The sequence below is a fragment of the Zonotrichia leucophrys genome, chromosome 8 (assembly GCF_028769735.1).
Source record: "Zonotrichia leucophrys gambelii isolate GWCS_2022_RI chromosome 8, RI_Zleu_2.0, whole genome shotgun sequence".
Classification (NCBI taxonomy): domain Eukaryota; kingdom Metazoa; phylum Chordata; class Aves; order Passeriformes; family Passerellidae; genus Zonotrichia; species Zonotrichia leucophrys.
Genome location: NC_088178.1, coordinates 14340160 through 14356384, shown reverse-complemented (window position 1 = coordinate 14356384; position 16225 = coordinate 14340160). Strand labels below are relative to the sequence as shown.

General features: G+C 49.4%; 1 protein-coding gene across 6 annotated transcripts; it reads right to left on the bottom strand.

The window, feature by feature from the left end:
- Positions 1-1214: 1214 nt before the first annotated feature.
- GFI1 (growth factor independent 1 transcriptional repressor) lies at positions 1215-13857 on the bottom strand. 6 transcript variants are annotated; one of them, XM_064719814.1, is made up of 7 exons: positions 13729-13857; positions 12004-12231; positions 11561-11770; positions 6512-6927; positions 6287-6424; positions 4529-4694; positions 1215-2517 (listed from the first exon to the last, which is right to left on the bottom strand). In XM_064719814.1, exons 2-7 carry the CDS (start codon positions 12116-12118, stop codon positions 2339-2341), a joined length of 1224 nt encoding a protein of 407 aa, XP_064575884.1. In that variant the 5' UTR covers positions 12119-12231; positions 13729-13857; the 3' UTR covers positions 1215-2338. The 6 variants fall into 6 exon arrangements, with proteins under 6 accessions (XP_064575884.1, XP_064575888.1, XP_064575885.1 ...); XM_064719818.1 differs by lacking the exon at positions 13729-13857 and adding an exon at positions 13267-13379; XM_064719815.1 differs by lacking the exon at positions 13729-13857 and adding an exon at positions 12733-13158.
- Between the last annotated feature and the right edge of the window lie 2368 nt (positions 13858-16225).

Below are 16225 nucleotides of genomic sequence, written 5' to 3'. Positions count from 1 at the left end.
CATACCCAAATCACTGGCCAGCACTCACTCCATCCACAACAACAGCCTCCATGGAAAATAAATACTGAGCATCACCCTGGGGCAGCCCCAAGCCGGCCTGTGCCACCTCCCCTGGCCTTCGGCATAACCACCAAGTCTCCTGCACTGACCTTCCGCATTAATTAATCCAGCATGATGGGTCTAGTGTGGTCTTCAGAGCACCTGTCACCTCCTGCAATGCCTCTGCCACATCCCTTCAGCCTGGCCATTGTGATTGTGGCCACGTTTCTGCTCTGTGAGACCTCAGCCTACGGCGCCCGGCCTGGGCACCCCAGGGGCAGAGCGCAGCCCGAGCGGGTGAGCCCTGAGGGGACACGGCCACAGCCACAGCCTGCCAGGGCAGCCCTGAGGGGACACGGCCACAGCCACAGCCGGCCGGGACACCCCTTGGGGAGCCAACTGAAGTTCTCAAGGGTGGCAGAAAGCAGAAGCACAGGGAGGACCTCCTTGGCACCATGGCAGGTGAGTGCCCCGGCCTCAGGCGGGAAGGGCGCCTCAGGGCTGGGCCAGCCCAGCAGGGCACAGGGCAACTCTGCTCACTGGGTTTGTCCAGAAAAAATATAAAAAGCTGGAAACATGAGTATACATACATACCCGTGTGGGCACATAAGATTACTTGCACATCTAAAAAGCCAGGCTGTCATGCTGTGCTCTGTTGGGAAAAGGACAAGGGACCCCTCCATCATCCGCCTGCTTCTCTTTTGTATGGGCTGCAACTGCCAGATGGAGCCAGCCCTGCTGACAAGGCAGGCAAAAGGCCATATTGTGAGTCCCAACAGGCTTAAGTGTAAATGATGCACCTGCTGCTCAGGTGTCCCTGCAAACTCCCAGGCACAGATATCTAATCTTGTGGGAGACATTCAAGTTGCTCCTGGGCTAAGCAGGGACTTCTGGCTGTCTTACATTTCCAAAGTGAAGCCTTAAAACTGCATTTTCCCCCCTAAATCCTTTTATAGTGATAGTCCAAAGCCATGGTATACCCTTTGTCCTCAAAAGTGTGAATGTTTATCTGAAATCAGTAGGAATAGAACAAATAAATATGGCAGTTGTGTTCTTTAATCACTACAGCCCTTGTGTCTGCATTTCCTCCTTGGATTCCCTGACAGTCACTGTGGTGTATTGTTGTAATGGCCGACATTCACAAATGTGCAGTTACATATGAAATTATAATCACTCTGGACCATCCTCAATACTTTATTAACTTAAAACATTGTTCTAATAAATATGTATCAAGAAATGTAAGACACTCCATAAAATCTAAATAAGGACATTTACAAACTTGTCAACAAAGTAAAAACAGGTTTTTTTTTAAACTGAGGTACATGCAGAGTTGTTAAGGCAAATTAAGTACATTACACTTTTATAGTAAGTCCTGCCCACCTCAGAAAGTTTCCCTTTAAAAATTAAAAAAAACAAAACCAAAAATACAACTGATGGTATTGAGGAACTCTTTTCCAGTTATTAGAACAAGCCCAGAGTGTAGAAGCCAGTAATGGTTCTGGACAGAAAGTCTGTGCTTCCCTGGTGCTCCTGCCCTCCTCAGGCAGGTTCACTTGTTGGATTGGTTTCTAGTTCTAAGGCATAATTCTGTGCTTTGGCTTTTCCACTGGTCTTTCACAAGCTTCCTTCTCCCTAGTGAATGTAGGAAGAAGTAACCCTCCATGCTCCAAACACACTGGCAGTCGGGCCTTGCACAGAGAAAGATGGCTCAGGGAGGATAAAAAGGACCTCTCTGTAACTGTTAATGCAGCTCCTGATTTGCACCAGAATAAGTGAGAGCAGGATCAGACCCAAGCTGGTACCTTTGGTTAAAAACCAGCAAGATGTCAAATTACACAGTCCTGATCCTCCAGGTTTTCCTGACAGGAAGTCATCCAAGAGTGAACCCATTCAGCACTGAACTCAACCAGGGCAGGTGCTGATGGCTCTCTTGTTTTCCTGCCAGCTGATTCAAGCTACTGAAAACTTGAAGGGGTTCATCATGGCCATGGGAGAAATATTTTCCAGCTTGCAGATATTTGATAGCTTATCCATCTTTGGAGTATTAGGCTTTATATCTAAAAGGCTTGTATTTCAGTGTTATTTCAGAAACAACGAGGGAAAGAGAAAGAGAAACCCCAGCCTTTACTTTCCCCCTTCACAGTCATTCAGGCTGAGCTGTCAACATATGGCTCTTTCCTCCTAGAGCTCCTGTTCAGAAAGGTAATGCCAGGGTCCGTGTTCAAGACAGGGTCCAGCAGGGAAGGCAGGGGAGTCCGTTCTCATAGTGTTGTAGCGCTTTCCGTACTGCAGCTGGGACTCATTTCAGGCCGTGCTGTGTCTCCCGGTGTCTCCGTAAATCCACCTTCCGCTGGAAGCCCTTGCCACACAGATCACAGCCAAAGGGCTTGAAGCCTGTGTGCTTCCGACTGTGGGTGATGAGGTTGGAGCTTTGACTAAAGGCTTTTCCACACACCTGGCACTTATGAGGCTTCTCACCTGCGAGCAGAAGGTGGGAGAGAGAGAGGCTGTGAAAGAGGCAACATGCTGATTATGTGAGACCACAGCAAATATACACTGGTACTTAGGGCTTATCAAAGAGATTTTTGTGTGATTACCTAAGTCATTTTTACAAAAAGACATGGAGTTGAGAGCCCAAGACAGAGCATTAGCTGAGCAGGCCTGGACTTGGGTGCACCTCCATCAGCTCAGCATAGTCCTGAGAGTAGCCTGAAGCACGGAGTGCTCTCAGGACACCAGACCTTGTGAGTGTGTTTGTCTGCATGGGCTCTGTGAAGTTTAAACTGGCTTTGTGTCCTAGGAATATGAGGAACTCCTGGAAAAGTGATGAATGCCTGACATTGATTACTATACCATCAGCATGAGGGCTGGTGGAATAGGTAGATAGAAGTTGTTAAAACAAACCCAGTGATCTGGGGTCTGTCCCCAAGGGAGGTATGAGGGCCATTAAGTGAACCCTGAAGGGCAGGGGTCGTCCAGGGTTCTCTCTGTTCCCCACACTGCAATGCTAGCAGTCAGAGCCCTGAAGTTCTCCTGCAGGCAGATGATGTAAATGGGAATAAATACAGCCTCTGGAACTTCTACAGAGGAGTCAGTGACAAAACTCCATGGGAGCAGGATCCAAGTGTATTTTCTTACTGTTTATTATCAAATAACAAATTAAAGGTAACCCAACCACAATAACAAGCCGGATTTTCAGAGTGGCTTTGCACCTGCAGAGCCCACTGGCTTCAGCTGGGAACAACAAACTCTTTGGGTGTTTGAAGTTCAGATTCTTAGAATCAAAAAAATAATGCAAAGTGTGCTTAAGGCTCATTTCACAAGTATATGGTGCATATGAAAGGAATCCCTCATTCAGTTAAAGACCTGCTTTTATATCAGCAATTTAAAAGCCCAGGCACAATTTCTGATCTTACAGGAAAATAATCTGACTGATTTAGAATTTGTCTGAAATTCTACTTAATCAAGCATAATTTTAAAAAGTTACTAAGGAGCTACTTCTTGTATTATTTCATAAACAGTTCATTTTCATTCAGCAACATTCAGTGAAAAATCTTTATAAGTAACATTTATTATTCACAGTTTGTCACCTAGAAAAGTCACAGCCAAGCAGTGCTACGTATAGAGCCATTTCTCTACATATTTGCCTTTTTTAGGCTTCACCCTTTATATCTGCTAGTGGCCACTATCAGGAAAAAGGATTTTGATCATCTGAACTGTACATTTGTCCGGCACAATGGATATTTCACGTCTACAGGTTCTTCCATATCTTACACATTCATTTCACTCTACTCAAGTGAACCGTGCAGGTCTGAAAAGCAAGATATTCTTTTAATGATTTCTGATATGATAAACCTGCCTTCTCACTGAATGATACTTTTGAAACAATTTCCTTTGGTGATTCACCTGCACTTTATATTAGTTTCCATGTTTATTAGTAACAGTGAAACTTGAGAACTCTGCACCTCTCCTATTCAGTATCAAACTGTAGCCATTTCTCAGAAAGTCCAGGTGGAAGTGCAGACAATCTCTGAACAAATATTTAGACTAAGACCTAGGCCCTCTAGTTTAGTGTTTGATCTAGAGGAGGAGACTCCTGTTGTTCCTATTGTAAATTGGTAGATCCTGCAAAAAGCAATGCTGAAATCAAATTTACCTGTCATTTTCCCGGGACCTCAGCTGTAAATCAAGGCCACATGAATATAATACTCTACAAATCATCTTACACAAAAGCCCTGTGAATAAACATTGGTGGATCCTATTAAGGGAACACTGATTGGATTGCGAGGATTTTTGTAGGTTATTTTGCAGCTGCTGTCCGTTAAACCTCCTCCAGATCACCCTGCTTTGCCCAAGTACAGCTCAGGTAACATGAACAGCAGCAGGACAGTGTGTGTGCTGTCCCAGCTGAGGAGGAAGGGACTGCTGCAGAGAGACCTCTGAGACCTGCCCTCGTGCTGGGGCTGACACTAGCAGTTGCAGGGCTGACCTGTGTGAATGAAGGTGTGTTTCTTCATATCGGATTTCTGGTGGAACCGCTTCCCACAGTACTGGCACGGATAGGGTCGGGTGTCTGAGTGGATGAGCAGGTGGGTGGAGAGAGTAGAAGATCTCTTAAAACTCTTGCCACAAATCTTACAATCAAAGCTGCGTTCCTGCAGAGAGATGAGCCCAGACACACACATCACACCAATGATCTCATCAGCAACAAACTGCCCAGCAGCATGTGAGTGTTGTCCCTTCTGCATTAGCAAGAACTTACACTTCTCCAGAGAGCTGGACTGGCCTACACAGATAACACTAGCTTGATAGTAGCACCACATGATAAAAAAGATAATAGATCTTCTCCTAGTGCTGTGCACTACTAAAATGTAATTGAACAGCTCTTCCTGGTGGCAGGAATGGCCAGGTGGGAGCAACCCCAATGGACTAGGCAGAGTCTGCCAACACACTTTATCAGAGGCCTGAGACACAATCACTCTACTGGGAAGCCCAACAGCTGCAGCACTGTTCAGAGGCCACCTCTCCACTGTACACAGGAAAGTGGGTGCCAAGGGCTGCTTGGGTCTCTTGGGAAATCCCTCTGGTAGACTGAGTTCTGGCATGGTAACAACTAACTGTTTTTTTTAGTTCCATTAAAATTCAAGTGGAAGGTATGTAGAGCACCTGGGACAGCTTTTCAGCTTACTACTTTAACATATAAAACCCCATATATTAAGATCTTACTGTCTTTCACCTCTCCCTCACACACTCCTCTCCATCAGTTATGTATCAGTTATGTATACCACATATCATCTCTTCTTTACATCCCTCAACTTGCATTGCACCTTCCTCTTCCTTCTTTGCTTTCTTCAATGCTTTCAGAGAATCACCTTCTTTATTTGGCTTTTTTGCATTCTCCCCAAAATGCTGTCCCCTCCATGGACACATTATGCAGTGCTGCTCTTTTCACCATTGATTCATGGATAATGAGAAATCTCCCTTCATTGTGTGCTCTGCTGGTTGCACACTCACAAAATTATAAAGAGCAAAAAAACATTACTGTAACACTATCCTCCAAAAGTCAATCTGAAGAAGGAAGATTTGCTGGGTCAGGTGGGTGGGGAAGGGGAAATATGGCATGGTATCAGCAGGTGGAAAATGTTACAAGTCCTCCTACCAAAATTAACCACCATATTCTTTTGGTGTGTGACTCAGTGTGTCGAGACGGGTGAAGTCAGTGCCCTATACCTGAATGGTCGTTTAGATGTTCCCTGCACTGACAAAAATTACTACAAACAAGGGAAGACTCACTTCTTTGTGGGAGGGAGGAGAAAGAATGAGGAGTGCTGCATCAGAAGAAATCCCACTGAGTTGCTTTAGCTGTTAAAAAAAATAGCCAACGTCTGCATTACCATTTCCAGCTCTGAGAGTGAATATTTATTATTTTCTGTTACTACTTGAGTGCTAGAAGTGCACATTGCTTAATACAGACTATGCAGGAAAGGTCTGAAGAATAGAAACAAAGCCTGTGTTCTTTAATTACCTGATAGCTCCTCTGCACGCTAACTGGCCACCCTTTCCTCTGATTGTCACCATATTCTTCACCTACAACTGCCCGCTGCAGCTCTCCACGTTCTCTTCCCCTCCTCAGTATAGGTCTCTGCCTCCTTGCCCTGTATTTGCCTTCGTGGCTTCCCCAGCCAGCAGAATGGAGCAGCTGGCCCTGGCCCCCGGCCGCCCATGCTGGCAGCCTGCCTGCTCTCACCTGCGAGTGCACGGCCTTGTGCTGCTCCAGGCTGACTGCATGGCCGAAGGTCTTGCCACACATGTCACAGGCAAAGGGCCTCGTGCCGCTGTGTGAGCGGCGCACGTGTACCTCAAGGCCATGCGGTGTAGAGAAGACCTGAGGAAACAGAGTACACAGCGTCAAGGTTGCCAGGGAGAAAGGGCTGGGGAGAGTCAATCCAGCGCGGGAGAAAGGGATCCCTACCTTGCTGCACTTGACACACTTGTAAGAGCCAGCGCTGATGAGCAGGGGGCGGCACAGAAGGTCAGACTCCACTTTGATGCCAGCTGGCCCCTTCTCCTGCTGCAGTCCAGGCTGCGTTTCGGCGTAGAGTCCAGGAGCTGCTGCTGGCGGCCGCTCAAACAGCCCCGGGCCCGGGGAGCTGAAGTCACCGTACAGTCCCAGGGAAGAGCTGCACTCGGCTCCATAGAGGGCGGGCTCCGAGCCTCGGTCGCAGAAGAGCCCCAGGGCTGAGGTCCGCTCCAGCGCTGGGCAGGGCCTGTAGCTTTGCACGAGGTGCCTGAGCTCGGAGCCACCCAGGCTGTTCCACATGTAGGGTTTGAAGGGCACCGAGAAAGGGGATGCTTCTTCTAGGGACGGACACACAGATCTCTCAGAGGCTGTGGAAACACAAGGGCATGGGAATTGGTGCACTTCACAATCCACACTATAATGAGGCAGAGCAGTCTCAGCATCCAGGCTTATGTCCAGAGCCTGACTCCTGGACTGCACTTTGAGCCTGCCCTTTCATCTCAATGGGAGGACATTTTATATTGCATATTACAATCTGAGTGTCCAGTACTAACTCCTTACCCAGTTACTACTCCAGCCAAATTATTTAAACCCAACATCAATTTTGTCTACTTCCTACTCTGAATACCTCATGTGTACACACTGATCTGACTAGCAAGACTCTAAACGACTCAGTCTGCAACTTCCTACAGTTTTATCTGCAGCTTCTTTGAAACATGTATCTACTGTATCCTAAGATGGACATCAAAACTGACAGTCCACATGTTTAAGCTCTGATGGAGATCACACACACACAATATATATATATATGTGTGTGTGTGTGTTTGTCTGTGCAAATATAACATTACAGAGGTGCCAGGCAGAGCAAATGTGCTGAGATTTAGCTGGTCAACAAAATGAAAAAAACTTGTTGCACAATTTAATGCCCAAATCTAGTCTTTCAACTTAATGCCACAACTGACCATAACTATACTGCAGAATAACTTAAATAAGTAACAGCTTCTAAGGTGCTTGCATGTTATGCTTCACTTTTTCAGAAAAAAAAAACTTCTCATCTGAAAGAAAATCATAGCTGTTTCAGATTGCTCCAAGGTTCTCCATATAAAGAAATTGAGTCCACCCAAAACACAGTGCTTTGTAAAATCATTGGGATGGGCCACATCCAAACATGAAGACACAAACTCATTTTCCTAGCAGTCATAATCAAAGCAAATTTCCACCAGGGCAAGCTTAAATGGCTTTCGCAGGCTCGAAGAGGCTTGCCTTCAGCAGTGGCATCTGACCAATGCAGTGGGCACATGAGTCACACTTGGGGAGCCGAGTCCGATACAACGGCAGGAGCACAGCTTTTGAGAGGAGTCTCTAAAGGCACAACTGCTCAAGGAGCCTCACATGGAGGAAAGCACAGCTGGGATGGAACATGAGGCACCAGACCCCAACAGTGTCTGCCAGAGATGCTGATTATTGCCTGAGGTGCACTGCTTTCACTCCTTATCATAAGAGGCAGCAGCACTGGGAGAGTCAAATGTCTCCACTGGACAAGTTTTAGTGAGGCAAGGAAGAGATTAATCAATTAACTACTGAAATGCTGATGTCTTCATGGAGATATTGGCTTCCCTTATAACTTGGGCTTCCAGAGTAACCTCCTTTAACCCACTTGTCCACCCACAATGAATCTCTTACTTATTCATGTCAGCTCCCACGGATTTTTCAGCCTTTGGCAAACCCAGATAAATGGGGGTGGACTGAGCAAAGAAGGCACGATGTGTTAGGCTATCCACTTGGATAGGCAAGTGGTCACCGAGGGATTACAGACGGCAGAAGGAAACGAGGTTAAAATTGAGCTTTGAATGACTTGACTTTTTCCTATCTTTTACATAATTTCAGATGTTCACAGTCTCAAATTCTTCCATTGAAATTAGCAGTCTTTTGGTTGGAAATATACGCACACATACCAGCTGGGACATTTGAAGAGAGTGATGAAATCAAATTAGCTGACATGGTGTTCAGCATGATTTTTCCTGTTCTGCACTGACTGCAACATTGTGGTCAGCATCACATCATCTATCTTGTGTCTTTGCAACCAGTTTCAGTGTTGCCATCTCACATGATTTTATCACAAAATTCAAACCTATCTTAAAGTCCCAGCTCTTGAAATGGCATGATTTCATCAGGCCCTCAGCTCTGCTTTTGTTTGTTCTTGTTATAAGTTTATTTTTGCCTTTTAAAGTCAACTTGTAGCTCAAACTGTAAGAAAAGCATGAAAACATAAACCCTCAGTATTTCAACACTAGAACTGAATATCCACAAGGTATTACTTACAATCTTGACTTCTGAGCCAGCTCATTGAGTGAGAGGGAAGGCTGACCTGATTTTTGAGCCCTTGGAATTGGCAATACAGTACACAGTGAACATTGCACCACAGATCAGTTTGCGTGCAATGTTCCTTCCATCACCTCACATGCTTTGGAGCCCTCTCAAGCACAAATGCAGGGTATTTCCTCACAATATACTCAAGCTATCCAAGCTTAGTGGCAAAGCAACCGCCAAACTCTGCTCTCCCACACTGCAAGGCATTTCTGTATGTGCCTCTTCTCCACAGCACCTAGGGGGGAGCAGAGACACAGAGAAATATTCTCCCTCATTTTCCTAGAAATTCTGTGCAGCCGTTATAGAGACTACTTCTGGGAAAAAAAAAAAAAAAACAAAACAAAATCAGTGCTTGTTTTTGAAGCTAAGACAAACTCAACCTTAAATGGTTGGCAACAGATTGATAAGCACAGCAAAAAAAGATTGGAGCATCCTCTTACACAAAACACCACATTTTCTGCACAACTCCATTATACCCAGGAAAATTCTTTCTCCTTCTGCATCATCAACAGGCTCATCAGGAGCTACTAATATTGCTGCACTGAGCTGTCATGCACCTTCTGCATATGCACATGTGTGTGATTAGACACATGTAGAAAGGTGAGATTAAATAAAGTGATTTGCGCTGGTGGAGTTAACAGCTACTATGTCTGTGTGTTGTATGACTGCCTACATCAGCAGCACAGCACTCAAAGACCAAAGTGAAATAAACACAGCTTTCACTGCATATTGAATTGCAACCTGCAGCTGTGTTCACTTCCAGAGATACTGGAGTGGTAGTACTACTCACCACACACGCCTTCAGCGTGATTGGGAACCTGCATTTCTCACCTGCTCTGCCTGGCAAAGCACAAAAATTGTGCCCCATCTGAACACAATTGTAGGAATACTGTCTCACCACTGCATGTTGCCGAAGTGACCTAGACACAAATTCCAGCTTCACACTGAGTCTAAGAAAGCAGCTGGAAGGCAGTGGGGCTGGAGGAGGTGAGCTATGGGAGGAAGCCCAACTATCTAATCCTGTTGCCACTGCCTTCATCATTAATATAACAGCATGTCACTCAGTTCACTGAGATTCATTTAATAAAGCTCTTATGTGCTTGGAGTCCTGTACATTCCCAAAACTCCTTTGAATGGGATCAGACGGCCCCAGGATTGCCCATCCCACCCTGAAGAATCTTGATCTGGGGACATCGTCCTCATTTTATAAAGATATCTTCCCTGGACAGCCTGATGGTTGGCCAAAAGCTGATGAATGTGAGGGAAGAAATGAGAGGGAAGGAGGAAAAGGCAGAGCAGACCTGATAAAATACCTGCTCTATTTCACATCTATCTTTTTGACACCCCGTGAAAATGGTCTGTTTCTTGTGCAGAAATTGTAGTTATTTGGGAAAGGAGAAGCAGGAAAAATTCATTAGAACAAAAATTACACACATTGCTACTGTGTCTGTGCAGAAATATTACCAGAAGAGTAATGCAGCAATGCTGCATTTGGTCTGGTGTGTCATTTGCACAGACTGAAAGTGTCCTGTGGCTGATGCTGGACAGCATTTTGAATGTCCCCTTAACGGAGCTTAGGACTCTTGAAAGAAGATGCGGCTTTAAAAATGCACATTCAAATCATTACAATTAGCCATTCATATGGACGGACACTGCAGAGACGAAGTGGGAATGGGTGGCAAACCGCGCTAATTTTTTTTTGCTGGCGTCTGCTGTCAGTCGGTAAAGCTGACACAATTTTTCCTTCATCAAGACAAAAATTGTCCTTTTTCCAGATGTCTCTTTTTAATCGAGGCAATAAAAAGTGGTTATATATATACATATTTTTGTTCTAAAATGACGCCATTGTATTTTTAAACGAGATAAGTATTTGTGCCAGGCTGGGGACAGCGTCTTCCACTGCTCCAGCCACATCAAAGGCAGGACAAGGGAGCTAGAGACAGGCGCTGCAGCCATAAGTGTGAGTTTCCTGGATTTGGGGTGTTTAAATCTGACCATCATTGGGGGTTTTTTCCCTCTGTTTTTTACAAATGTGTTTTTAGAAAGGAAAAATAAACAGACATTTTAAAACCCCAAACAAAAATACAAAGAAACAAAAACACAAAACAAAAAGAAAACCCTCAACCAAATAGCAAAAGAAAGGGCGTTAGGAGAATGTCTAGCCGGCTGTACAAAACACAAAATCAGCTCTGTTTACTGCAGGTATATAAATTGCCTATACTGTCTAAAAAGACTGAAAAATTCTGTGGAGACATGACACTGTAGGAGAATGCTAAGACCATTAAACATAACCTGGCTTGCCTCTAACAATTAATCACAAAACAGAAAATAACACCCCATGTCACGACAACAACTTTCCTGCTGCAGCGCGTCACCTGCTGCTCCCTCAGCAGCGCAATACGGCCTGGAAAAGCAACCCAAAAGAGGGAACCCGAAAACGAAGGGAAAGAACAGATTCTGGCAAATCTGGGGGGAAAGTAATAATAATTTTTAAAAGGGCCAGGCAAATCTGTCCCTTATACTCGTTTGTGGTGGTGGCGCACAGCCATGAGATGCATGGTCCAGTGCCCCACGGCACGGGCACAGGCATGCAGCCGGACTCTCGCTGAGCGCTGCTCTCCCCGGTCCTACCTGGCGAGACGGAGGGCGAGGGAGGTCTCCAGAAGTCCTCGAACTCGGACACTCTGTCACAGACGCTGCCCTCGCAGCTGGGCGCTGACTCGGAGGTGCCATCGGCAACCTCCGTAAGGTGGGATTCCGGGGAAAAGCGCCCCCGGGAAGGCTCCGGATCGGGCAGGGCGGTGCGGCACAGCTCCGTGTCCTCGGGGATCTTGCAGGGGTCTGCAGGGCAAAGGAGAAGAGGGAACTCCTCAGCGTGGGTCCCTGCTAGGAGGCAGCCACCTCCCGCGCGGCCCGCTCCCGCCAAGGTTTGATGCCCGACTCTCTCCAAGCTCGCATCAGCCCCTCCGGCGTCCCGCAGGGGCTGCAGAGTGACCGCCCGGTGCCGAGAGCACCGAGGTGATGTCGGGCAGGTGGACAGTCTCCGAGTGAGGATGCGACAGAGGGACTCCTACCTGCACAGATCTGGGCTAGCACCGTCTCCAGCCGCAGGCTGTAGTCCTCGTCAGCAGAGCGAGGCTGGTGGTAGCTGTGCGCTTTCTTGCTCTTCACTAGGAAGGACCTCGGCATGGTGGGGTGCTGTCACGGCCGGCGCGGCCGCACTCCCTCTCTAAGAGCCGGGCACGACAGCGGCGGCGAGCGTCACCCCCGAATCTCCTGCGGGGCGGCGGCGGGGAGGCGACCTGCGGAAAGGCGCCGCGCCCGCCGGTGAGGGCCGGGGGCGCCGGCCAGGAGGGGCCGCTCGCCAGGGGCGGCGTGCCAGGTGGCAGCGCGCAGGTAGCTCCGGCCACCGCCCCCGGCCCCGCTCGCCTCGCCCCCTCTTCCAGGAGTGCAGATAACTCAGCCTCCAACCGCCCCCAGCCAACGCCTTTTACCCCCCCTTCCTCCCACCGTGGCCTTGGGGCCGCCCCGGACACGCTCCGACAGCCGCTGCCGGATTGCGGGGAGCAGGCAGTAACAGTAGCTGAGCACGGTTCTTCGGACGAGCGGAGGCTGACTGAGCTAGGGGGTGCGGTCGGGTGTTATCCCGTCCCTCCAAGTGGGCACACCGCGCCTCCGTGTTTGCCCCTGCACCGGTGCCATCCGAAACAGCTTATCACGTCCCACCACCCTGGACGGGCTGGCCGGCGCGGGGTTGTTACCGGGATGGGAGGGGGAGTCGTTACAAACCCGACAGCCCAAACCTGGCGCCTGAGAGGCTGTTGCTGTCGGAGGGACTGATTCACCCATCCTGCGCGAACCACGATAACACGAAAACGAACAAAACGGAATCTCTCCTCCAGCCCGCAGCTGTCGGCGCCGCGCCACCTTGCAGCTGCGAGCACCGAAAGCCGGGGCGGGGAAAGCAGACAAGGTGGGAAATCTGCGGGAGTCGGGGGGGAACCGGGTTAAACAAAACTACCCCGAGCCGACTCTTCGGGAGAAGGCCGGAGAGGTTCATTCGAACCCATCCAGCACCGGGCCGCCTCTGCCGTTACACTTGACTTTGCGAGTTTAATCCACGTTCGTTTGGGGGATAGGGGACTTCGGAGGGTTGCAAACGGGGAAGAGAGGGAAGAGCCCCAGTCCACCAGCTGGGGCCCAGGAACTGCCCCGCAGGTGGCGGCACTGGCTGCGCCACAAAGCTCCGGCCCGTCCGCGCCCGGCAGGGGCAGGGCTGCTCAGCGCTGCCAGGGAGGCGCCGCCCCCCGGGTGGGAGAGTTGCTGCTCGGACCCACCTGTGCCTGCGTTCATCCTTGAGCAGGGGCTAGCAGCCGGCGGGCCCGCACGGAGGGGGCAGAGAAATCAAAGCGGCCCGATAGCGCGTTACCCACCCGCGCCCCGACAGCAACCGCTGCGGCAGCCGTTGGGGGATCCGGCGCCTCTCCTGCAGCGTGTTTCCCTCCAAAATCACGCCGCGGAGGCGCCGCTGGCTTTCCAAGGCCGGAGCTGGCCAGGCAGGTGCCAGGCCCGTGGGAAGGCGAGTCCCGCAGCCCACCTGGCCGCCGTTCGCCCCGGCTCCCGCTGGCCGCACCCGCCCGGCTGCCGTCACTGCGGGGGCGCGGGGCTGGCGCCGGGCCGCGCGGCTGAGGCAGGGCAGGAGCGGCGCGGGGTCCCAGCCGAGAGCAGAGGGGTCGCTGCCGCCCCAGCCCGCCCGCCGGCAGCTGCCCACGCGAGGCGAGAGAAGCGAGAACGCTTACCCATTTGGAGGGCCGAAGAAAGCTGGGCTGCGGACGGGGTATGCGCGGGGCAGCCTGCTAATTTGTGTGACTTTAAATTTAGCCTCCCTTTAAGGAGCAATGGTGCTTGAGTTGGCTTTTTTTTTTTTTAACTTTTCTGTCTCTGTCAACTCCTTCAGAGCTCGGCCCCCGAAACCACAAATTCCACTTCCTGAGCGTTAGTTAGGAGCTTCTGCAAAAAAAAAAAAAAAAAAAAAAAAAAAAAAAATTACAAAAAAGCGCCAAAGCCTCACAAATCAGTAGTGTTCCCCGCCTCTGTTTCTCTCTCAGTTTTCCTTAAATGAAAACGTCTTACCGTATTCCACCTCACAGAGCTCGCTGAAGTGACATCGAAGTGTCATTCTGGAATCGGGCGTTTCGTTTCTCTCGGGGTTCTGCTCTAGAAATTACACACATCTATCTGAACTATTCTTGGATCCCCTTCGACTTCCGCAACGAGAACAAGTCACAGATTCAAAACACAGATTGATTCGGGCGGGCAGAGGGCAGGGGCTGGGGCAGCCGGCGCTCGCCCTGCCCGCTCCGCGCCGCATCCCCTGCCCTTGGCCGGCGGTGGGGGAACACAACTCCCGCCGCCATCGGGCCGTGCATGGCGTTATCGGGGCTAGGGCCGGGCCCTGGGCGCGGAGACCTCTCCTAGGCTTGAAATAACTTGTTGTGGAAAACTCTTCTGGGATAAATACGCCCAACGGCGCTGAAAATACCTAAAGACCCAAACCTAGAGGTTTGCTCATTTCCCTTCGGATTTAGGTAATGGTTAAATATGGAAGGGGTAGGCGAGAGGTGTCGTCCCCCCGTCCCGTCCCGTCCCCCCCACCCCTTCCCGGCCACTGTTGCTTGACTGCGATTCAAACTAAGGCGAAAGCGGAGCGGAGTCAGGCAAAGTGGGGAGAGATTGCCCTAATCCTCCTCGTCTGCGTGCCTGTGCTCAGGTGCTAACTCGGGGTGGATCCGCCACGAGAACGGCAACGGGATTCGCATCAGGCAGCATCCTGCACCGCTGGGGACCCCTGCGTTGCACAACGGGGAAGCCTGCTCCCTTCTGCAAAAAGAAAAGGGTTCGCCTTGCTTTATGCACACACACACGACCCCAAAATACAGTTTTCCAGGTCTCATCTCGGATTCCTAATGCAGCCAGGAAGTCAGGCTTAGATCTTCAGTATCTTTCTGAGGCGATTCTGGGCTTCGGTCTTAGACATCTCAGGCCATCAGCAACTTCGTTTCAGTGACTGTAGGGTCGACTAAAGTGCGACACTGCAGTGAGCGAATCGAGGTTTAACACCATTTCCCGTTCAGAAACGACAGAAGCAAACTTCAGCTTCCCTCACGCTCAGGAGTATGCTGGCTTTGAGACCAGATGCTTGTTTTTCTTCACCAGTCCGGAAGCATTTACAGAAAAATTAGCCACTTGGTGATTGTGAGCCCCTACGGGCTAGTTCATAGGAACTAGCCCGACTTCCCAAAATCTAGCTAAGCAAGTGAACACCACCTCGAGTAAAACTGTCCAACAGCTGTGTGATGCTTTACTGTGACACAAAAGGAAGCCGAAGAACACGACTGATAGCTTCATTTTTGCCGGAAAGTTCCTGGTGCTGGGCACAGCAGTTTTACTTTCCGCAGTCGCCTTGCTGCCATCAGCCTTAGGTTGATTACTGCGAAGATCATTCACGCCTTCAGCTTCAAGAATCAATGCTGGAATCAGTAGAAATAACCAGATGAGAACAACTGGGTATAATTTCGTGTATGTGCCTTCGTTGACTCACTGTTACTTTTTGCAAAACCATCTTTCTCGTTTGCTTCTGAAATGGGATGATAAATTCATGCCCTTTCGTTTACCTTGCTACACATCTCTCTGACTGTGTAATGAAAGCGCCAGAACACACTGAATTACTAGTAACTCTCATAAATAATTGTGACCTGGTTACAAGAAAATATACATTCGTCTTTATATATGTAAATTTAAAATGCGTACAGGTGCTGCTGTGGGCAGTAAGGCGTGGTGATCTCCGTTCGGAGGGTGTCTGCAGCCTTCCAGGAAGCGGGATGGGCTGCCGGGCGCCGAGCGGCTCCGCTGGGGCTGTCCTGCGGGAGGCTCCCTGCTGAGCCCCTTGCGCTCACCTGCGGACGGCCCTTTCTCACCTACTGCTTCCTAATCAGGTTAAACCACTTCAGCAGAAATAAATAAATCAAACGAGTGAACAAAGCAAATGCTAAATCCAGCATATAATCTCTCGTGTGAACGTGGGTGCTGCACGGGCACAGGGAACGCACCTCCGGCTCCTGAGGTGTCAGCTTTCTCAAACGATTAGAGGAGAAATGGTACGAAACTGGCTGTGTTTCGTGTTTTGCAAAACTAGTTGAAGCACATCCTCTGCCTTCCCGAATCTCGGCTGGACGGGCGATTTGTTTCACGCCTCCGGTGAGGACGGGGGAAGCGGGGCGCGGGCGCTGCCCACCG

Coding starts and splice junctions, on each gene's coding strand:
- GFI1 (XM_064719814.1), bottom strand. CDS start 12,118: ATGCCGAGGTCCTTCCTAGTGAAGAGCAAGAAAGCGCACAGCTACCAC. Junction 11,771..12,003: donor GCTAGCCCAGATCTGTGCAG/GTAGGAGTCCCT, acceptor TTTGCCCTGCAG/ACCCCTGCAAGATCCCCGAG. Junction 4,695..6,286: donor ACAAGGCCGTGCACTCGCAG/GTGAGAGCAGGC, acceptor ATCTCTCTGCAG/GAACGCAGCTTTGATTGTAA.